Genomic DNA, 23,637 nt, shown 5'->3' with positions numbered 1-23,637 from the left:
AACAAGCAAGCTCTACAGAGTTTATTCACACAAACTGTGGGTGATGGACAAAAGCCCAATTGTCATTGGAGTGGGGAACCATTTTTCTTGTACAAATACCCATTTTGCCTCTGATCTTTCAGTCTTATCCCTAATGGTGATCTACCAAACACCTTCACAAGAGGCTAGGAATTAAATTCAGGGCTGTCCTGTATACTGTAAGCCATGAATCTGACAGTGTTTTGCTTGACATGCTATAATTTCATACTTGTCCCCACAGACATACTTGTATTCCAGAGGCTACAAATTACCTGTCTACTTCCCTTGGGAAGCAATCATCTCACCATCCTCTCCCCCTCAGCCTGTCATCCTTTCTAATCCATAGCTAGTAGCTTAATTGTTTTGTATATTGTATCACCTAAACATACATAGTTCAACTTTCCCTATAATTTTGAAATTTGCTTCTGACCTGGAGAGAGACTAGTATGCTCTAAGATTTCATTGGAGCAACTGATGAAGATTGCTTCTATCTATAGACCTTCTCTTACAGTATAAATATAATGCATGCTTTCACTTCTGTCTCTTGATATGTGGTATCAGAGTGATTCTGTACTTTGAAAGATTTGTTTTAGGAAACATGGTCCTTGGCTCAAATGGTTGCATATCATGCAATTTTGCATGTTTTCTGTCTGCCAAAAAATGAAGTAAAAAAATAGTAGTGGTGGCATGCAGCAAATGGCTTGTGTGCCTAGAAGATGTCAATAAGAGTTTTTATACGGTTTTTTTTAAGTCAGCTGGGATTTTTCAGGCTGTTGTAAAAGTTATTGTCATTTCCAACAATTACTTAACTGTATTAGTGTGTTTTAATGTGCACATATTCTTTCCAGCTTTTGTACACAGGTGGAAAAGTGGGTTCCTACAAACATTGCTGTCTGTGGTCATAGTGAATAGGTAGGTGTAATTTCAGAATAAGGAAGTAGAAGAAAATGTGGAACCAGATAGGGAAGTGTGGAAGCAGATAGGAAAGCATGTGGGCACCCTGTGTATCTATAGGGGACTATTATTAATGGTGAGGTTGGGATTCATTGAACTGGGGACTTCCAGGGCTCTTGAAGCATTCAATTAGTATTTCCATTGTAGTTGACCAGCTTGAAGGCTTGTAAAAATGTGCATGTCGTACTTTAGGTGTTTGGTTTATATCACTTTCTGTTCAGTAATTGTACCTACTTAGGACCTTTTTAATACTGAATCTTTGTCCCTTTTCTTGCGTCTCTCACTGCACTTTGATTTCATACCAGACAAGTGCCTCTACCAGGAAAGCAGCAGTAACCATTGAGGTGCTGTGTTGCATGGGGAAATTTTTTTTTTTGGTGGTTGTTTTCCTCCACCTTTCCTCAGCCTTTTCCTTAATGGAAATTATATACTCTGAAATTAGACAGTGGGGTAATAGGTCAGCACTACAGCTGGTGGTATTTGATAGCCCAGATCAACAGAAGTGTGTGATTTTTTTCTGGTTTCTCTTTTGTTTTATTTTTAAGAGGTATGATCCTTAAAACATGCTTAAAGTGAAACATTAATTTCTTTGCACTGCAAGGAAGTAAGCATACTTTCTTGAAAGTTTTCAGAAGGTGCAGGGGTGTGGGAGTTTTCTAGCATGTTTGATGGGTTTTATTTGACAGCAGAGAAGCGTGAAATATCTTGGAATATTTCTCACATTTTGGGTGGTGTCAGGTGATGTTTTGAGTTATCTGGTGAAAGAATCTGATTCCTTTCCAGGAAACCAACCCCAAAATGAGTAATGGATAAGTATGGCACTTGCTTCTCGGCACATGGTCATGTCTCAGGAGGTTCAGGTGTTATTCCTTGGTTGTACAATGCATATATTTCTAGTTTCTAGCAGTGTGGAACAACATGGGCTTTTATGAGTGTGGTAGTGGCACAAGTTAAAAGTGGTGAAGGAATTCTTGAGGAGACTGGAGATGTTGCAGCCTGTTCAGCAGCTCATTGCTGTCTGCCTGCTGGGGTTTGCTGTCTACACAGCTCAGATGCTCTGTAGGCAGATCCAGACTTGCAGGCATTCACTGTTTTCACTTAGATACTGTGCAAAACAAAATTTTTTAAGTTTTTATTTTAGGTGGTTTAAGCTGAGTTGGCTGATGATATCAGTATGAGAACTACTTGCTTATGTTTTAGGAAGGGGTACATGAACAAAAATCTGGATTGTGTGGAGTAGCAGTACTCTTGCAGAAGTGATATGCAAGTAGTACAGTCATCCAGCAGATGGATGGCGACAAATACTTTGTGGGCTGAAGCATCTGAGTTATTCCAGCTGAGTCTGTGCATAAGAAGCTTCCCTGGTACTGATGAGCTGGAAGCACATGTTTAAGTGTGACCCTAACTAAAAGCTGTGTTGAATAATGGATTTAAAATCTTGCATGATACCCTGTTGAAGGAAATACTGAATTCCAGTTTGGGAATACTGAAACAACAGCATGCCTGAATGGCATGACAAATAACATTTGTACAGATTGAGCTCTGTATAACTCTTAGGTAATTGGTTGTATATGGTTCAAGAACTTGACTGTTACTGAAAATAATTCAAAGCAAGCTCCAAAGTAAAATAGTGCATTATTCTCAATATTACAGTACAGTTGTAAAATTGGATGGTGTTCTTGTCTGAGGTTGTACCATCAGGAAGAGATGCCCAGATCATGAGCTACTTTAGGAGACCACAGCATAGGCACAGGTTAAAGGGAAACATGGAGAAATTCAGGTGCATGGGAACTTGCAGGGAGATGGGATATTTTGGTAGTTCAACAGTTTGTGGTTTTTTGTCCTGCATTTTACTCTGTAAATGCATTTACAGAGAAAAATTTGTATTTGTGCGGTATTTGTGACATACAGACTGTATTCATGCAATCAAATAATCGTATTCTGTGAGGCATAACTGGCCATACAACCAATTACTATGCATGCACTTTTGTGATGCTATCTGAAGGCTTCCACAGAGTGGAAATAAACAAATCAATAATTTGAATTCAATTATCAATTTGTCTTTTAAAGAAACCAGTAGCTGCTCTACAAGATAGAAGAGATCCTTTTTCAGCTAGAGAATTTCAAATAATACATAAAGAGGGAAGGAAGTGTTGCAATGGTTACTCCTGTTTCAATGGAAAACTATATGGTAATTCTCTAGCATGTCATAAGTATCTCCTTGTGGCTTTGTTTCATTATTTTTATTTTGAAATGGGCAGGAAAGCAATTCTACAGTCTCTTTTCCACCTGTCTTTGGGGTGACCTGTGTTTGCACTTGAATGGGATAACTGGAAAACTTTTAGGGCTTCCAAAATGAGATTTGCAAACAAAGCAGAATGCTTTGTACAAAACAAAATATGCTTGAAATATGACACAAGTGTTTTCAATGTCTGTTGTAAGGAATGATTTTTTTTTTTCTTTAGGAGTCTGGCAGTACTTTGAGACCTTGATAGGTAAAATTATTTTGTAAAACTAAGTTTTGTATGGCCAATCTGGATTTAGATGATATAGCTGAGTAATTAACAAACTCATTAACTCCTTGTGTCACGCTATAATGAACCCTGCAGTTATTTTGTCGGTGTCACAGATAAATGCCATAACTGAAAACTTTTTAAGTTTAAGGAGTAAGGGTTTCAAATCATAAAATAAAATAAATCTTAACGTGGGATCAGATTTCTTAAAAGTTTTAATCAACAAGTTAGTCCAGTATTTGTTTCAGCTAGACTGTCTTTGAATTAGTTGAAAAGCTCCTTCTCTGCTTAGCTTTTAACACCACTTCTAGAACATAGAAATGACTGAATTTTCACTGCTGAGAGATGAGAAGTTGAGTGTAAAAGCACATGTGGTGAAAGCAAACTGTTCCACTGCTCATAACACATTGGGCAGTTAAATCTGGGAAGAGAAGATTATGTTTGGGAAATAGTTTCTCAAAGAACAGAAAGGAGAGTGGTGAAAATCAATTTGCTGTAATGAACAGGTGCAAGAAACACTGCTGGAGGACTTGGAATAATTTTTGCACTTTGGGATAGCTACTCCAGTTAATGTTTCAGTGCCTTGATTGTCATTGTGTATACATCTGGAGATGCATTGTCTTCCGTAAAAGGATTATCCAGCCTGTTCAATAGTAACAACTCTTTTGCCTTGAAACAGTGAAGTATCAGATTTTGCACCATGAGAGACAAAAGGCTCCTTTGCTACTTCTCAGAATGAGATTACAGTTGTCACATTTGTTCTTCATCAGCGTGCCTGACACTTCAGAGTAACCCTTTTTTAATGGAAGAGAAAGGGGATCTTTATGCTCTTCCATTATTAGTAGTTTATTTTCCTGATTCACGTTGCTATTTGATACACATGACTTATGCCTAAATCCCCTTCAGGATTTTGTTTAAAAAGTTATGTTTCACTTAACTGAAACTCTAGCAGCCTTCTCAAAAAGTTCTATCCATAAGAAATGTTAATAGTAATGAGAAAAAAAAATCATGCCAGCTTTGTGAGTACTCTACAACACTGTTGACTGGAAAACCTGAGAAAACAGTCAAATGCAGGTTTGTGTCTCTTAAAGCAGAAAAGTGTGGTGGGTTAGAACTGGTGGTGAGGATGGGCCAGATAGTCATGGCATTGGTAATCATTCCTCTTTGAGTGCTTCAGAATAAAGGTGGAAGCAGTACTAGTAACTGAAATAAATGCAGCGCTCACTTCTGGGTGATAGGTACATTGATATGGAGGAGACATGTTGCTTCCAGGCTTTGTGTCCAAACTCAAGTACCTCAGGAGTGAGGAAAACCACAAGGTTTGCTGAATGAGACGCAGATGGCTCTCTTATAGGACTGTTCCTGAGGCACGTTTACTAGCAATTAAATCCTACTGTAAGTAAAGTTTGTGGGCCCTGTATGCCTCAGCTCATTAAGAGTGTTGACTAAGTTGTGTCAGCATGAATAGACATAAAATAGTATTTTGTATTTTGTATATTTAAATGCATTTTACTGCTGCCAGTGTGGAAGGAAGACTTGTGTCTTTCAGCTTCTTTTTCATGAAGGAAAACAGTGAGGATTTTGTTCAGCTCCTGTGTGCAGAAGAAATACATTTAGGCATTCTTTACATAACTGTGGGGAAGCAGGGGTTGCTAGCTTTCTCATTGTTCAGCTTATTTCTTAATCGCAGACTACAAGTTAACTGTGAAAACACTCTGAAAATACCTACTGGAACTATGAAGAAATGGTCTGTGCTTTACTGGGTTCCCACACCAGATGCTTTTGAGCTTAATTTTGTTGAAGATACATGTGCTATTGTTCCATGCTTTTATACCATGTCAAGCACCCAGTAGCAACTGAGTGACTGATACTTCGTAAATAGCCACAGCTTCAGTGGCTGTTCTTCTTAAGAAATGTGGCTTAAAGTTGCCTGTCATTGTTATTTCTTTTTTTCTTTTATGTGTTTTGATCTGTGTTCTGAAAGCCTGTCTCTTATCTTTTCCCTATGTGTGTGTGTGTTCTAGTGACTTTATAACATGCAAGACACTGACGCCAGGGGGAGCTCCCCTGCATTCCTCCGGCCTCAGAATGGGAGTAGTCACAGGTCTTCGGGGTACATCCCAGGGAGAATTGCTCCTCTCCGTCCCCCACCACCCTCACAGAGCCATGCTGCTGCTGAATTTACCTCGGCCAGACAAGAAGCCCGGACAAGACTTCCGTCCCTACCAGTGGAGCAGCACCGCCGACAGGCAGAAGCCAACAGGCATAAAAATACTCTTATTTGCTTTGCCATTTCTAGCCTTTCACTTTTTGTTGCACTGGGGATTTTTTTGGGAATAGCTTCAAAATATGCTCCAGATGGTAAGTTCTTTTGCAAACAAAATCATCCTAGAAGTTATACTACCTGTGATCATAACTCAATAATTCAGCATCAGGATCAGTGTTGAAAGTTAAGTGCAAAAATAGGACACTTAGTACAATTTTAACATTGAAGGAGGCAGTGTTTGGGGCAAAGATCAGCTCCTTTTTATGTTATCAGTGTCGTTTCTATTATGCATGATTTGATTTACTTAAGTGAAACAGGCATAGCAGTCAATAAATATTACTGGTTGAAGGGAAAAAGCATGCATGTTTTATAAACATAATTATTTTTGTCTGCAGAAGCTGTCTCGTAGGTTCCTAAATTGTAGACAAAATGAAATCCTTATCTGTATAAACAGTAACTGAAGAAGATAGTAAAAAAGCATTCAAGTAAAAACATTTAAAAATCTGGGAGAACCTATATCAACTGTACGTTTGCTTTGTTTATACACAAATTGGGCAGGGCTCTTTTTTGATCTGTTAGTCTTGATTTATTTTTTTTTGCAGCTCATTTTAGAAAACTGAGCAACTTTTGTGGAATTTGGAGAATCTCTGAGATGTGTCAGTGTCTGTAAAGCATGAACAGGTGATGTGATTAACTGCTGATCACACAGTGTACATCACTCTGGCCAGTTGCTCCTTGGAGCTGCTGTGAAGTGCAGTTGTTAGTTGCTAAATGTTGGTAGTATAGTTTGGAGCATAGGTTGTTTTGGTTGTTTTGTTTGAATTTTTAGGGTATTTTTAAGGCAGAAGTCAGGTTTCTAAAAGCTAAAGAGGAGTTTGAATTTAAACTGTTGGCTCTTTTAATAACATACTTAGACTTCTCACTAGCTCTTGGCGTAGTAATTAATAAGATGCAGTTTCCAAAGTCAACGCAACACAGGCTGAACAAGTCAGATAATCAGTTGAAGATTTCAGATGACATTACAGAATGAATGCACGTATCCATCTGGACTGCTCTTGGTGGTGGCTTGCTGAGATATCTTCTTGGGTGAAGTTACTGAGTGTTCTTAATAATAATGAAGGAAAGCAACAAAACCTTAGGGAGTAGTAAATGGAAGGTTATTCCTGTGTTGTGATCCGGATCACTGGTAATGGGTACATATGCAAGTAAGTGCTTCGGTTACAGACACGTTCACAGAGGACTGAAGGGTACCTCGCCCAGTTGACTCTGTGAAGCACTTTGAGGTGAAGTCAGGCTCTTCTCAGTGGTGCTGAGCAATAGGACAAAAGTTAATGGACAGGACATTCCACCTTAATATGAGAAAGAAATTCTCTGCTGTGTAGGTGACCATGCACTGAAACAGGTTGCCCGGAGAGGCTGTGGAGTCTCCCTCACTGGAGGTATTCAAAAACCATCTGGATAGAATCCTGTGCTATGAGCTCTGGGATGGCCCCACTTGAGCAGGGAGATTGGACCAGATGATCTACTGTGGACCCTTCCAGTCTTACCCGTTCTGTGATACTGTGAAATCCTGACACAGGAGAAACTCCTATAAGCACCAAGGAAAGTCTGATTGGCGTATGGTTGTTGGAGCAACTTCCCAGAAGTTCTCCAACAAGTTGAAATGTTAATACACTTAACTCCAACACAAGCACATGCAGTACTGCAGTGAATGACATCAGTTCCAGTTAGGTATGTTCTTCCTCAGGGCTAATTTGAAATGCATACCGTCAGTACTTGTAATGGCTGTTTAAAAGGCAGTGGAGGGAATGTGGCACTTGGTAGTAATTGAGCGTAAATCCTAAACCTCTGGCTTACCTTCCCCAAAGGGAAAACATTAGTCTGCATTTCTGTTCCTGCCTGTCAATTGGTTTCTTTTTTCCTCCTTGCTTTTGTCATCCTGTCATCTCTTTTTCGAAGGAGTCCTGAACACTGGAGATCAGAAAGAGCACTGGAAATGCAATTTTCTTCCCCATTTCCCTGGGCTTGTGCAGCATGGTCCGGATGACAAGCTGTGGAGGTTTTCAGTGGAAAGTTCTGCTTTGCCGTTGAATCTCTGGGCTGGAGCTTGCCCAGGATAAACAGGATCTTCAGAAAATTTAGCTGCCCAGCTGTGATAAACTTATGCTGAGCATAATATAATACTGATAACTTTTTCCCAGAGGCCTTAAAAACTCCAGACAAGATGTCTAAGCAGTTAGAAAGTAACTGTTTAACTATATCTTCAGAACTGTTTCCTGCTGTCTTTTCTCCTGCCAAGTTTCATATGCTGGCTTCATGGAAAGTTCTAGAGTTTATTTTTTGTCAGGGTGTTTTCTTGTGGGCGGGGTGATGTATTTTTCCTCAGCAATTTGCAAAAATTTCGCTTCCTGCTCCCCTGCTATTGGAAGAAACAAAACCTTAAGGAGAGTTGGCCCATTTTTACAGAAATGCACTAAAGCAGAGGCTTGACTTGAAAAGTTTTCAACATGAGCGACTAAATTTGGCAAGGTCATCACTACCTACTGGTTTCTGATCTGTTCTGATTTCATTTAACCTTAACTGTAGAGGCAATGACTGTCGTCTGTAAGATGTAATCGGTAATTTTGGAGGTAACATATGATGAAGTTCTAAATATTTGATGTTTCCGTGCAGCCCACTGCAATTGCTAAGGGAGAATTTCAAAATACTTTTGCTGAGGGCATCTGTTTGCCATACCCCAGAAGCATGGAGTGCCCGTTTCTGATTCTGATGGCATTCTTGATGGATTGTAGTGTACAATAGATATTAAGATTGTATTTTTTTTTAGTTACTGTGCTATACCTCTTCTTTCTGACTCAACAGAAAAATTTACAGTCACTAGATCTGCTCCTGTGAATCACACTAAGCAGAAGTCATCAGGTTGCTGACTCATGGTTTCCTCACATTGCCCTTTGCTACCAGCCAGGAAATAAGTGTTTCTTCACAGCGCTTGTGTGTGTGGTATCTGGGGAAAAGGGGTTAGGGAGAGCATGAGTCAGACAGTAGACTTGCCTTTATCTGGTGAGTGCTCAGCAGTCTTGCTAATTGCAATACTTCTTGCTTTTTGGCTTTCCCTTATTGAATTACGTTTTCCAAATGCTGTCTTCATAGGATCCTCCCAAAAGATTTAATTTTGGTTTTCTTTTTATATTGCTTCTTATATGTCTTTTGCCCTTTCTGCAGTTTGCTAATTTTTCTGCACTGGTAGTGAAATTTTGGTGTATGTGGGTTTCCTGAGTTGGGAGGAATTTGATAAGCTGAGAGTTAATACTGAAGGAAAAACATTTCTGTCAGCAAAACTAAGGCTGGCTTGTGTTAAACTTGTGGATAGGTTTTGCTTTCTTTAGGTTTTGCAAGAATGGACTATTGCTAATAGCTTTCTGCCTCTGAAGTTGCACTTCACGTGTGGGTGTTTTTCTTCAGAAGATAGATTGTGCAAAGGCTATTCTGACTGTGACTTTCAATTCGGCTGCTTTTTTTTTTTTGGCATCTTTTTAGTTGTCTTTTGCCTATGAAAAATATTTTTAATTTGACTTTTGGTAACATATTCCAAGGAATATACTTTCCTTTTTATGTGGTATGCCTGTGCTGTGGCATTACTCAGATGCTTAATATGCTAAAGAGGTATGTGTTGTAAATACTACATTGCTTTAACTTCATCTGAAATCACAAAAGCCTGTCATTTCCTGCTGCTGCCTCTCCTTTTCTGGCCTTGTAGCTTGGTGTTATTGCCTGTGTAGTGCCAGACCTTCAGTGGAGTTTCAGCAAGGATTGCATGTGTCTCTACTCTTGTATGGTTTGTAGCCTGATACTTAAGCCAACTTCCTAAGGGATACAAACCAATAAGTTTAAACTCAAATGTCTTGTCTCCCAGGAAACTGCTATAGCCAGTTAGGTATTATACTAAATATAATAAGGATGTCTTGTCCCTCTTTTATCCCTTGCCTGCAAACCTACACTGAAAGAATTGATTTGGGTCCTTAAAAGCAATATGGTATCAGCCTTTCTGACATAGGGAGGGGACCTTGAGGGAGGTGAGATACCTAGATGTTTTACAACCATGTTAGTTAGCCTAGATAGCTGGCCTAAGACTTCCATTGCTCAGTGTGACTGCTCTGCATCTGAGTGCATCCTGCTTGCCTCTTCTCATCTACTACAGGTGATATAGCAAATAAGAAGATCAGATGGAGTTCAGAAGTACCTATTGTCAACAGTGTATGGTTATCAGTAATTTAATACAGTGTAAGAAGGCCTTCCTACCCTTGAGAGTTTAGCTACTTTTCATGTGTCTTTTTGGCTACTCAGATACAAACAGTGGCATCAGTGGGTGCAATGTTGTAACCATAGAAAGAGGTGGGAATCTTTTGTGGGTGACTGACTCTCTTACTTGTGTTCGTCCTAATGATGCCTTGATTGATGTGATGGTGTTTGTTTTTTAAAAGTTGAATTTCACATTGTATTGCAGAGAATTGTCCTGATCAGAATCCTCGTCTTAAAAACTGGAGCCCTGGAAAAGATCCTGAAAAAAGAGTTTTTATCAAAAAAGGGGATTTGTTTCGTCTGAACTCAGATGCTACAGTACACTCTATAGTTATACAGGATGGAGGTATGAAATAGTAGGATAAACACCATGCTTCAGTGTCCTGCATGTTTTTTACTTCTGTGATTACATAAAAATATATTGAAAGTTTACATTGCAGCTTACTGACCAGTTGCTGTGCTTTTACTTTTCAGCCTGCTACCAGATCAAGTATGTAATTCAAAAGATGAATGAACACTGTAGTATCTTTTCAGTGCATCACTGATAAAGTTTTCTGTAGGATATATAGTAAAAAAAGATTGTTTAGTAGCCTTCCCTTTGTACAAGATCTGCTTGTCTTCTGCTGGTACCTCTTGTATATTAGTAATTCTACTAAAATGGCAGAAAATAATTAGGAATAAACCAAGCAAATTCTTATAAAGATAAATCACTATTGGTAGCAGTTACTTTCCCAAATATTCATAAATATATGTAAGAACATAACAGCTCAATTCGTGGGTGTGGAAAATAAATCTGTAATTTCTCTGTTGTTCTTATTGCAGAAGTTTTTTGAGTCTGTGTGAATTTTGCTTTGACATACAGAAATATTTTCTTTCCTTTAGGTATACTTGTTTTTGCTGATGATAAAGAAGGTTCTAAAAATATTACCTTGAGAACTCGATTTATCCTGATAAAGGATGGTGGAATGCTTCACGTTGGAGCAGAGAAATGCCGCTATAAATCCAAAGCAACTATTATTTTGTATGGGAAATCAAATGAAGGTGCTGATGTGTTAGAATTTGGTGAAAAATTTATTGGCGTGGGCCCTGAAGGAACACTGGAGTTGCATGGGCACCAGAAGCTATCGTGGACTTTTCTGTCAAAGACTTTGTATTTCTCAGGGCTGGCCTATGGTCCTTATACATTTAAAAAGAATTTTTCCCGAGGACTAAATGTTAGAGTGATCGATCAGGACACAGCAGAGATTTTGGAAGTGCTGAAGTTTGATACTCATGAATTTTCAGAAGAAAGCTTGAAACTCCAGAACTTACTGAAAAATGGAAGTCCTGGTCGCATTATTGCTATTGCTGTGGGAGATTCTGCTGCTAAAAATCTACTGGAGGAAACCAGAGTGACTATTCAAAATCTTCTGGGAAGTAAGTTTGTCAGAGGATTAAGTTACAGGTAAATAATTTATTTTCCCTTTTGTACTAAGTAAAGATGAGATGCAGATTTGGGGGATTTGTTAACTTTGGCAGTGTCTGTTCATGAAGTTTTCAGAGAATTCTCGTGTTGTGCATACTGCTGCAGTAATAGTACTCAGTGATACAGTGCAGAGATTGATAGTTACAGATATTTGTTTGACAGACTTTATTACTTGTAGTTGCTCTCTTTCACTGTTCTTTACAGAAATTAAAACTGGGTGCAGCAAGGATTTTTCTGTCATTCTAAGATGCAGGTGGAAAACAGCTGTTAGGTGGAGCTTTTAATGCCTCTGACTTTAGAGAAGCAAGGAATGGAACTAAGTGGTTTTTAAGGTCCCTACCAACCCAAACCATTCTGTGATTCTAAGGGATGCTAATCCTCGGTATCAAATACCATCTTACTCATACTCCTGCACTGTTGAAATGGAAGTGTGTTACTCCTCCATTGAGTCTGCAAAGGAACTGATCTCTGGAATTTTTTTGTAATTGAAGTGCACTTACAGGGTGTTTCTGTATCTTTTTACCATTCTTTTCAGTTGGTCAGGATTTGGTTGGTGAGACAGTAGAAGAGGTATAACAGGAATTATTAAAGCAGGAAACTTAAACTGCTGTGCTGTTCATTTAGTTGTTGCAAATGGCTTTTTGCAGTGCATGTTTTGAACTTGGCTTTGTGCTGCAGAGAGTTGTTCACACTCCTCTGGACACACAAAGCAATGTACCCAAGGTGGCCAAGAAGGCCAATGGCATCCTGGCTTGTGTCAGCAATAGTGTGGCCAACAGGACCAGGGAAGTGATTGTTCCTCTGTACTGAGCACTGGGGAAGTCACACCTCAAGTTCTTTGTCCAGTTCTGGGCCCCTTACGACCAGAAAGACATTGAGGTGCTACAGTTTGTCCAGAGAAGGACAGTAAAGCTGATGAAGGGTCTAGAGAGTAATGCATATGAGAGGCAGCTGAGGGAGATGGGGGTGTTTAGCTTGGAGAAAAGGAGGCTCAGGGGAGACCTTACCACTGTCTACAACAACCGGAAAAGAGTTAGCCGGGTGGGGGTTGATCTCTTCTCCTAAGCAGATAGTGACAGGACAAGAGGACTTAATTTCAAGCTGCACCAGGGGAGGTTCAGGAATTCAGCAGGAATTTCTTCATGGAAGAGATTGTTAAACATTGGAATGGACTGCCCAGGGAGATGGGAGGATGCTCAGGGATCCCTGGAGTTGTTCAAGAAATGAGTGGACATGGCACTTAGTGCCGTGGTCTAGTTGACAAGATGGTGATTGGTCACAGGTTGGACTTGATGATCTTAGAGGTATTTTCCAGCCTAAATCATTCTATGATTCTATGTTGTCGATACAAGGGAAAGTATACCCAGTCTGCTAAGTGACTGTCAGTCTGTTCTTCAGCTTCCACTGAGGCGATGTTGTATAACCTCTCTATTTTGTCCAGTATTTTCCAGGAAATTGGTCATTTAGTTTTTCTGTTCTATTCTTATCCTTCACTAGCCCCTAACATCTGGATTCCTGTTAGTTTCCTCCCTATGCTTTGGCAAAGGCGGGCTGGCGTGTCAGTCAGGATGGCATGTTCTGACCTCAGTTCCTGTCAGGAATACATTTATGTCACTGACTGTGTAAGGGTGGGGTCATGGAATGGAAAGCACTTGCAGTGCTGCCTCTGAAGCAATTTGGTCAGAGATGCCAAGACCTGGATGTCCTGAAGTAGAGCACCACTTCTGAAAGCAGCAAAGCCCCTGTAGCTTTGGGTTGTTCAGGTTGTGGTGCAGCCAGCCCGACCTGTCCTGACAGGTGTAGATTTGTGGGGTTTGTCTCTGCCTGTGACCTCCACACAGTTTGTCTGAAATGAGGAACTTCTTCAGCCTGCAACTGGGAAGAAGCAGCCTTTTTTCCTTCTCTGCTGAACTGATTCTTGTCTGTTTTCCGTAGTCAGTAAAGGCTCTGTAAGCACATAAAATTGTTTTGTTCTGCTGTGGAAGATGGGCGAGAAGCTCTCCCCGATGGCTCACTGAGGGTCGTTTTGTTAAACCTGTAAAGCTAGTGAAGAAGATTTCAGCATGGAGGTGAATACTCCATTACATCCCTCTCTCCTTCTACCTCTTCCTGCAAAATAACATGCATCGAAATACCTTTATTTTAAATGTTGATATGTGAAACATTCAGATTGTTTGCTGCTGCTGCTGAAAAGCTGACCCAATATGTACTATTCCTATGAACATGTTAATGAATCCCAATCAACCAAAATATCAAGAGGGGACTGAAATAAAGGCAGCTGGATCGAAGGTGGTTTTAATATCTGCCTTTAAATCAATCATTAGCAACAGACTGTAGTCCAGATAGTTGAGACTGTTTTCATTTAGGGTGAATGATTCAACTTTAATGATGCAAAATTGTTCAGCTTTTTTAGATGATCTTGACTGCTTCCTCTGTACACATGATTATGGCATTACAGAGGACAGCAAAATAGACTTGTTTTTTTTTTGAACTTGGTAACAACTTTCTGTGGTGTGTTGTTTGCTTTTAATTTCCAAAAACTTAGATGCATTGAGCAGAGCCATAAGAAGGGCAAGTACATCCAGGGCAGTTCCCTGCTCTGTGCTGATGCTCAGCCAAGTAGGTGTCCAGCTGAGGGGTGGGCCAGGGAGGAGTGAAAAACAACAACCCTAGGTCTCAGCCTTCAGACATTTTGTTGATCTCTTGTGCAGAGGTTGTGTAACAGCATGTGGTTCCTTTTCTGGATGAGCATCCTGAAAGATTTAAGAGCTATTGCCTGTCCAGCACAGTAGCCAGTGCCAATGGGTGCTGTTGGCCGTGTCCATCCATCCTGGCCTGATGAACACGTGGTCCCCTGGGAGTCCTGGCCACTCCTTTGGGATGCTGCTGGCTGATGGCAGTGGGCCATGGCAGGAATGTTGGCACTGGCTCCTGGTCCTCCTGCGCCCTACTAATGCTTTTTGGGAATAGGATCCTGTATTGCTTTTGTCTGTCGCTCATCTCTAGCGATTTTTGCTTTTGGAAAAAAGTGTATCTTGTTGAATGTTTTCCTAAAAATGTATATGGAAGTCTTCTCCAGTGAGAACTCTTTTATTTGCCATTTTGTATATAGGACATCCAGTTATTTTAAACAATTTTTCTTTTCGATGAGGTCTGCCCATTTTCTTCTACATTTTGAAGTTGCATTTTAAAATTAATTTAGAAGAGCAGACAAAAGGGTTTTTTGACTTTAGTGCTCCTTGTCTTTTCATTTTTTTGTGAAGAATTTGTTAAAAGCCATTTTATTTAAACATTTACTTTTGATTTTCACAGGCAAGCGTGGGCTTTAGTTGGTGTTATAGGTGGTGGAAATTCTTCCTGTAGTGAATCAGTGAGAAACTATGAAAACCACAGCACTGGTGGGAAAGCTCTTGCTCAGAAAGAGTTTTTCACAGTGGACGGGCAGAAGTTTGTTGTGAGAGCTTACAGCGAATGGAATGATGGTAGGAAAGTGTTTTTTGAAATTCTACAGTTGGAGAAGAAGAAAAATATTATATATGCCTTTTTTTTTTTTTTTACTGGAGATGTTGGTTGCAATTTAAATTTTTGAGTGCTACTGTAAGTTGTTTTTGCTTGCTGCGGATGAAATATGAGCACACAGTTCTTCAGTGCTACCTGTTTTCTCAATCTGTTTGTATAGAGTATGTGATCAGTATCATATTAAGAATCTTAATTTTTAGTATATTTAAGTGGAGATAGGAGTGTTATAAATGCTGATGCTTTTTTAAATTTTATTTTAGTAATTTTTCGGACATGTATATTTTAAATCTAAGCTTTCAAGATGTTGATTATAGTGCTAAAAAAGAAAACTTGATAGAAGCCAAGAGAAGTGTTTTATTCTTGCTACAATTTCTCTTGCTGTTTGAATGCTGAACTTTAGGCAGCTGTTCTCATACAGAGTTGAATCTGTGCTGTAAAAAGCTAGAAAGCCTATCACTTATTTTATCCTTTATTTATTTTTTAAACTTAAGATAGCTTTGATCTGAGGTTTTTATGGGTAGTTACCTTTTTCTGGTTTTAGAATTATTAGGCAATATAGTGTTTTCCTCAAAAGAATTTTTTTATGGTAGTCATGTGTTTACTTGTTAAGCAATTAAGCCATTTGGTACTACCCTTTTACTGTTCATTATGGCCCTATGAAAATGTATAGACTTGTATTTTTGTGGATTTTTTAAAAAATATATCTTTTACTTGCTGGTGCTATAGAGTTAAGTTCAAGAGTTAGCAAAAGCAGCTGGACTTATGCAAATCCATCATAAGCTAGTGAAATATCATATGTGTCTAATTTAGTCTGCCAAACTGTTCTATTAGTTGTGCTTAAAAAAAAAAAAGTCCCTCTACTTTTTTTTCCAGGGCCTTGATTACATCTGCAGAGTTTAAAGTGGCAAATGTCACTTGAAACAAGCAGAGGTAACTGGACCTACAAATTGTTGCCATATGATATTAGTTTGTGGGTTTTTTTAAAATCATAGATTTTTCCTGTTGCTGTTAGTTCCGACTTTTCCCTTTGTTTTATTTAAGATCAAATAAATAAGCAGGCTGTAAAGGTATGTCACACTGGCATGTTTAAGGTCAGAGTTCTAGTTTAGAGGGCTTTGGAGCTTGCGAAATCTCATACATATTTTATTAGTGTCTACTTGGTTGGAGAATGGTTTCATATAAAGGTGAATATAATCTTATGTTGTGTTTACTTTTTTTTTTCCTTAATTAGGTGTCCCAGTTTCAGGCTTCCAGGTCGAAGCGGTAGGTGGAGTGATACTGAATCTTCTGGATGATGCTAGTAGTTGGGAGCCTGGAGACCGGATTGTGGTTGCAAGCACAGACTATTCAATGTATCAGACAGAGGAATTCACCCTCCTTCCCTGCCCAGAATGTAGCAAGCATCAGGTTAAAGTCAAAGGTATGAGAGCAGTCCCCAGTTGAAGGCCTGTGTGAAATATATATTTGTCCATGGACAGTCCCTTGCAATGGGAGCAGTAAAGAACAGCCTTTTCACATGTCCCTGTGTGACTTTGTTGCCATATGCACGAATGTGTAATTCTCTTTGCTGCAAAATGACTCTGTATAATGTCAGGTCTGCCTCACAACTTACTGTACTAACTTTTCTTTCTAGTTTCTTCCCAGGCTTCTTGAATGCCTTAGTTATTTTCCAAGAGGATTATGCTTGTTTTCTTTCCCTGGCTTCTTTCTGTCTTTTCACAAATTCTCTTTATATGTGCTTGAATAGCTGTTATGATCATTACCATTTCCTTTGCCTTTAGTGTCCTTCCCATCTTTTGAAATGTTATCATTATAACTTTTTCTGTTGTTATTAAAAAAAGAGAAATAAAAAAAAAGAAGAAAAAAGAAAATTGCAATCCTTTTTTTCTCCGTTTCCTTGGTCTCCTTTCTACCCCCCACCAACAAAATGGTTATAAAATAAATGGCCCTTCCAAGACTCTGCTCACACAGAATATCCCTGTGTGGTTGCAATCTGTTTTTCCTTTGGGTGTGATGCGCACAAAATGATTGTCTGTGTTGTTGGCCATTTCCTTTTTATTATCTGATTCATTCTGCTTGAGATCACAAGAGCCTCCCGGGGGACTGACTTGCCAGCTATGCTGGCTTCTGTGTTTTCCTTCTGCTGCTCCACACCCACTCCATGCCCTCCTTCTTCGTGGTCCTCCAGCTTCTGGTCTGGAGCTTTCCCTCTCACTCCTTCTGGTGGGCTGCACAGACTAATGAGAAGTGTTTAAGTGTTTTTGCAGTATTAGTTTGCAGCAGCTCATCAGTTCTATTCTGAATGTGGTTTGTCCCATTTAGTTTCTGCATGGTGCGACTTCCTCTTCAAACTGCCCTTTACTTTGTTCATTCTTGGAAGCTTTCTGTGCATGCCCTCAAACTTCTCTATTCCCTTCTGCCTTAAGGGACTGCCAGTCTGTATGTCCCCTTGCAGTGAAATTTGCTTCCCACAGCATTTGTTAGCATGTGTCACATATGTTTTACTGCACTGAGAAGTCTTGAGTGCAGTATGCTTGGAAAAAGCATATCTGAGTTTACCTTATTATGCACTGGAGAATGCCAGGCTGCATGAAGTTTTGGAGGTATCTTAGTGCCATTGAACACAATACTTCCTTATCTTTGTTCTTAAATGTCATGTTGTGTGTTTTATTGAGGAGTGTTTTAGGGAGCAAACTTAACTTGAACATTGCAGTACAAAATTTAAGAAGGTTTTTGTCACGATTTAATAGTATATGTGCGAATTCTGTTTCATCTGGAAATCGTGTGTGAGAAAGCAACTGCTTTTGAAGGTTTTTAAAAACCCTGTTTTCACAAAATTTACAATATGGTATAAAATACAAAATCTTGTCTCTTTTTGAAAATAAATCTTATCTAAATTGTTTACAGATCTTTAGAAGGTGTTAAGGAAGTGAACTTGCCCATTTGTTTTTTTTTTCACTCTCAGTAGGGTTTTTTTTGTCGCAGTAACATATACAGTTTAAAAAAATCCCAAAACCACCCTACATATTTGTTCTATGAAGAAAGAATTTTCTGTAGAATGGTAAACTTGACATGCTGAAGAATGTTCCATTTTTCGAAATTATTACTTGAAGTTTTTGCTAAGCTTTTAGCTATTTTCACCTCTTTGTAGTAGGAAACCTAAAAAGTATTGCGTTGTAGGAGCCCTACTTGCTCTTTCTTCACTTGATTTATATTTGCTAGTCAAATATAGGGGAAAACAATAGGTAAGCCTTCAGGGAGAGGAGTGCAGGCCCATTTGCAGACATCATTTGTCTTTTTAAATCCTCAACAGCAGATCCAGAGTTAATATCACTTAGTTTTGCTTCTGTGGTGGTTTGGGCTTTTATCCTTCTGTAAGCCTTGAAGGGATAGTGACAGTCTGTACTCAGCAGTCAATAAAAGCATTTTTTAAGGTTTGCAGGACTAGATAACTTTCTCAGTTCAAATAAGAAATTAATTGTTTTTTGGAAGAACAGTATTAAACCAGAGGTTCTTCTTTTTCCTGTTATTAGTTTATGAATACTCAGAATAGCTATCTAGAAAAGAGGAAATATAAATAGGAAAGCAAATCCTTTTTTCTTTTAGGAGAGGATGAATACAGTATTTTCTAAAGGTGTTTGGGCCTCATTTTCAGTTCTTAATTTGTCTTTTAAACAGGTTAAGTAGCCAGCATCTTTTTTTCTTTTAAAGCAAGTGTGCACCTATGTTTCACTAGAAGTTTTCTAAATACATTGGATTAATTTAAACTTTTCTTTGTTTTTTTTTTCCCCATCCTGTTCACAAACTACTGGACTGAAATTAAGACACATTTGCAAATAAAATGTTGATATTTGTTTAGGATTAGTTTCTTATTAAAATAAGAGATACATCTCCCATAAGAAAAGCAAAGAGAGAATAGTGTGGTAAGAGGAATGCATGGGTTTTGTTGCTATGGTTAACTTGCTTATTTATATAAGTTGGTTCTGGTTTTAATCAATGACAACTTTTTTCTTTTTTTCCCCTTCAAAACTTTTGTTGGACAGAAAATCCCCAGTTTCCTCATACAGGAGAAGTTATTGATGGAGTGGACATGAGAGCAGAAGTTGGAGTTCTTACAAGAAATATCTTAATAAAGGGAGAGACGGAAAATACCTGCTACCGTGAAAAGGAGTGTCAGTTCTTTAGTTATGATACATTTGGTGGACATATCAAGGTTTGAAAAATATTTTACAGTAACTTTCTGTCATGCACATCGAGGACAAAAAAGAATGTTAAACTGTAAAGTACTTGAAAACTTAATATCAATTCATACAGTTCCTTTGTTCTCAGCTTTCCCAAAAGTAGATTTTGCTCCTCAAGACTTAATTATGCAGAATTGGAGGAAGGGATATCAATGCACAAGTGTTATAGAAATATCCAACAAATATTGCAAGTTTGTGTGGCAGGAGTTAAACCTTTAAAGTGATGTCCATGTATGTGCATCCGGTTATATTACAAAATAAAGTTTGATATCCGTCTTATCTCTTTTTCCTCCTTTTACTTCCTTCCTCCCTCCCCAGGTGATAAGCACTGAATCCTAAATATCTGCCTCATCTGAAACTGGGCACTAGAGAGGCATGGAGAGAAAAGAAACTGTGTTGGACCATGGGGTTTTGTATTTAATTTTTTAAAAATTTGAAAGTACTAAGGTTATATAAAGGAAACTGCTTCTGATTTCTTGTATTATAAACATAATACAAGAAAGTGGTATTATAGAAAGTAAAATTTAAACTTGTGTTCACTTACATTTTTAGATTAAGGGTTTGAGCAGCAGTGCTTCACTGATGCTAGAGAAGTTTGAGGCCTCATATTTTAATTGCAAATGTATTTGGGCTCGTTATATGGTAATCGCAGTTTAAATCTCTTTCTAATATATTTGAATCCAGATTTTAATTTTATGCCGGTGGACATAATAGTGAGAAAGAAAACATGCCCTTTTCCTGCTGTGTGGCAGCTTTTGTTTTGTGGAAGAAAGTAGGTGGACTCAAAGCACTTCTTTGTGTTTAAGATAATGTAATGAAAGAAGATAATGACAGGCTGCGAATCTTGCAAAGTGTGACCTTGATTGTCACAAAAGTGTAAATACAGCAGACAAACATTTTGAGTAATTAAAGTTGTTAAACTGTTTTCAGGAGACTGTTTAGAGTAGTAGATGGCTGCTGCTAAACCTAGACTTAGCACTGAAAACATTTTTAGCTTATGCTAATCTTGCATACCCAAGCAGAGGAGTTCTAGACACTAAGAAATGTAATAGTTCTTGATCATCCTGGATTTCCTGCTGGTCACTAGGACAATAGCATAAAGGAGGCTTAGAGGCAGTGAGGGAGCGGCATTGCTTTGCAGTTTTGGTACTTTTCAATGTTAAAGAGTCAGAGATCAGAGATGTCTGTATTTTAGGCATGAAAACCTTAGGAGTTCGTTTAGTGGAGGAGCGGAAAAAATGTCCATATGACTGATTTTCCTAGAGAAGAGTACATATGAAAATTTTTGATAAATACTCAGTACAGGTAGGTTAATGAAATTAAATTACAGACAAAAGGCAGGGCCTGTTTTGGTTTGGTTTCTTTTTTTTTTTTGTCGTCTTAGCTCCTTGCCGTTTAGTTGTTGCACTTGGTTTATGTTTTCTTAGCAGGTTAGGTGGAAGAAAATACTTTCTCTTTCCTTCATTACTGCTACAGCCCCATCATGATTTTGCTTTGTACTCAGTAGCGTTACTGTAAACTTATATGATTGTGAAGGTAATTTTTTATCCTTACTTAATAAAGAAGTTCCTTTTGAAGTGCTGTGTCCAGTTTTGGATTCCCATTGCAAAGATGATTTAGATGGACCAGAGTGTCTCCAGGGATGGTGGTGTGTGGTAGTAAGTGATGATGAGTGAGGAGGAGCTGAGAGGAGGGATCTTGTTGCTGTCTTCAGGCACTGGTGAGGGTTCAGAGAAGCCAGAGCAATTCTTGGAGGTATAGAGGACAAGAGGCAATGGGGACCAGGCTTCAGCAAAGCAAATAATGCTTAGATACTGGGAAAACGAAAGGGCAGAACCAGTTTATATCTCTGTGTCTGGAGGTATTCTCTGAGCAGTGTGCTCAGGGCAACTGTCTTTAAACTGACCCAGCGCTGAGCTTCCAATTGGACTAGGAATCTCATCAGGTTCCTTTGAATCTATTATTCTGCATAGCTGGTTTTTATTCAGCTAAGCCTGTACTAGGTGGATTACACTGGTGCAGCTTCAGTACAGACATGTTCTTATGTGAGTGACTTCACTGTTTGGACAGTACATGTAAAGAATATTTAATGTGCCACCTGATAAAGACCAAACAGTAAAGTGTGGCAATATGTCTGGTGAAAATTCCTCTGTTTTAGCCATGTGGAAGTTAAACTTTTCAACTTATTTATGAAGGATACTGTTTTGTAAGGCATTCTGTAGAGCAAGACAGTAATGATTGTTCTAACTTATTGTGTTGTTCTGTGGCAACCGTGTACATCTAACTTCTGTACCTCTGGTGTAGATGATGTATTAACTTAAAATTTCCATTGGTTAAGAAGCAAATAATTGGTTATTCACTCTGGACTTCATATTTTTAGATTTTGAAGAATTTTACATCTGTTCATCTCTCCTACGTGGAATTGAAGCAAATGGGCCAGCAGCAGATTGGAAGTTACCCTGTTCATTTTCACCTTTGTGGAGATGTGGATGAAAAAGGAGGTTATAGTGTTAAAACTTACTTGGAAGGTCTTTCCATTCATCATTGTTTTTCCAGATGTGTGACTATTCATGCAACTAATGGCTTGCTGGTAGGTGCAAGGAGAGTAAAACATACTGTGTAGGAATAAATTTTAAAAAGCATTTAGACCCCAAACTAGTCCCATCCCTTTTGCAATTTTAGTGCTCAGTGATGTTTTTCTTATTTCAGTGAATAAATGAACAATTGCAAACAGTAATTTATTTTTAACAGCTCTCACCATTCTGGTTTTTTTGGATTCTTCCAGACAGCTAAGCTCTCCAGATGTAATAGTGTGTTTGTAAGGGATAAATAAAACTGAGTGTTTGACTCATCTGAACTGCTGATACTGAAGCTTCACTCTGCAGCTGTATAACTATATGGTATTTGTCAAATAAATCTCAGTAAATGCTATTAGTACTGAAATGAACTTGTATTTCTGCAGATAAAGGACACCATTGGCTACGACACACTAGGTCACTGTTTCTTCATAGAAGATGGCATTGAGCAGAGGAATACTTTGTTCCACAATCTTGGGCTAGTCACAAAACCAGGCACTATTCTACCTACAGACAGAAACAGCAGCATGTGTACTGGTATTAGGGATAAAGTGTATGGAAACTATGTCCCAGTGCCAGCCACAGACTGCATGTGAGTATGTCATGGTGAAAAACTAAAACCAAGCCAGCTGCAGCAGTTAAACTGCTGATGATCTCTTGAAAAAATACAGATGGGAACATTTTTATCTATAATTTAGTGAATGCAGACACCTTAAATATAGTTCACATAGTACTGGTGTTTAAAAAAATAAGAATAAAAGTAGCATTTAGTCTTTTATTAAAGATAAAACAGTAAGTTGTTTTATAGGAAGATTGTTGTTCCTTGTTGTACTAGTGGCCTTAAAAGCCTATTGAACGTCTTTATTCTGTGTAAATGTATGCATATTCTCAAATTCTCACCACTGGAGACATAAGTGATACTTATTTCTTGTGAAAGCGTCTTAAAATAGTTTATCATTGCATGGGATATTTGCACAACATTAGATACAATATTGGGCATTGAACTACAAAAAAAAGGCATTTTTGTCTTCTAAATGTGGGAGGTTTTGTGATTTTTATTATATGTGTGAAACAGTGACTTCACCAGTTTAGCTTTTTCTGATGTGCTTGTTAGCAAGGGGGAATTTTTATTGGAGCTAGAGCTTTTCTGTTTCTGAATAATATTTCAGAACAGTAACCTGTTTCTGAATAATATTTCAGGGCAGTTTCGACATTCTGGATTTCTCACCCCAACAATCATCTTATAAATAACGCAGCAGCAGGCTCACAGGTGAGGCATATTGATGTAATTCTGCACAAACTACTCATGTCACTGGCATTTATAAAATCTGTAACATTTACACTGCCAGAAGTGCATATATTTTTCTTTTTTGTGTATAAATATGTTCTTATTATGTTTGGCAGTGTATAGACATTGAAGGTGCAGGCTGTGTCTAGATGTGCATTTGAGAAATGCCGGAAATCTTTGCTCTGGCCACAACAGAGGAGATCTCTTCCTCTTTGTAGTTAATAGACCTGACAATAGTGTTGATGTGTATATGTAGAAATTCTTTTATTTTCACAGAACTAGCACATTTCAGTTAAAACTTCTGTATTTTCTGTAGGTTGTCATGAGTTTAGTGACAGCTCTGCAAAATCTGTCTTTATAGCTGTAGTCATGGGAATGAAATGACTACGAAAGGGTGTTCGTTGTGTAAGAAACAGCTAAACTACTTTTTCCTGTCAATGTTTACTCATTTGTTTCCAGTCAGTGACTGCTGATATGGGTTTGCTTGTCCTTAACCTT

At 38.5% G+C, this 23,637-nt stretch overlaps 1 protein-coding gene across 4 annotated transcripts in view; it reads left to right on the top strand.

Moving 5' to 3' along the window:
- Nucleotides 1-23,637, top strand: part of CEMIP2 (cell migration inducing hyaluronidase 2) — a 51,877-nt gene that overhangs the window by 7,298 nt on the left and 20,942 nt on the right. For 2 of the 4 annotated variants that reach the window (XM_027662880.1, XM_027662879.1), the window contains exons 2-10: nucleotides 5,510-5,846; nucleotides 10,256-10,396; nucleotides 10,933-11,494; nucleotides 14,828-14,997; nucleotides 16,266-16,454; nucleotides 19,078-19,247; nucleotides 21,656-21,865; nucleotides 22,238-22,443; nucleotides 23,052-23,121. In XM_027662880.1, coding sequence (XP_027518681.1) covers nucleotides 5,522-5,846; nucleotides 10,256-10,396; nucleotides 10,933-11,494; nucleotides 14,828-14,997; nucleotides 16,266-16,454; nucleotides 19,078-19,247; nucleotides 21,656-21,865; nucleotides 22,238-22,443; nucleotides 23,052-23,121 — 2,043 coding nt within the window. In that variant the 5' untranslated portion in view covers nucleotides 5,510-5,521. Of the gene's footprint in view, nucleotides 1-5,359; nucleotides 5,847-10,255; nucleotides 10,397-10,932; nucleotides 11,495-14,827; nucleotides 14,998-16,265; nucleotides 16,455-19,077; nucleotides 19,248-21,655; nucleotides 21,866-22,237; nucleotides 22,444-23,051; nucleotides 23,122-23,637 lie in introns of those variants that run through there. The other 2 variants (XM_027662878.1, XM_027662881.1) reach the window with 2 other exon arrangements.

This window comes from Corapipo altera, unplaced genomic scaffold (genome assembly GCF_003945725.1).
Source record: "Corapipo altera isolate COAL_440 unplaced genomic scaffold, ASM394572v1 61167, whole genome shotgun sequence".
In the NCBI taxonomy this organism is placed as follows: domain Eukaryota; kingdom Metazoa; phylum Chordata; class Aves; order Passeriformes; family Pipridae; genus Corapipo; species Corapipo altera.
The sequence above is the reverse complement of the archived record's forward strand: the minus strand, read 5'-3'. Positions and strand labels throughout refer to the sequence as shown.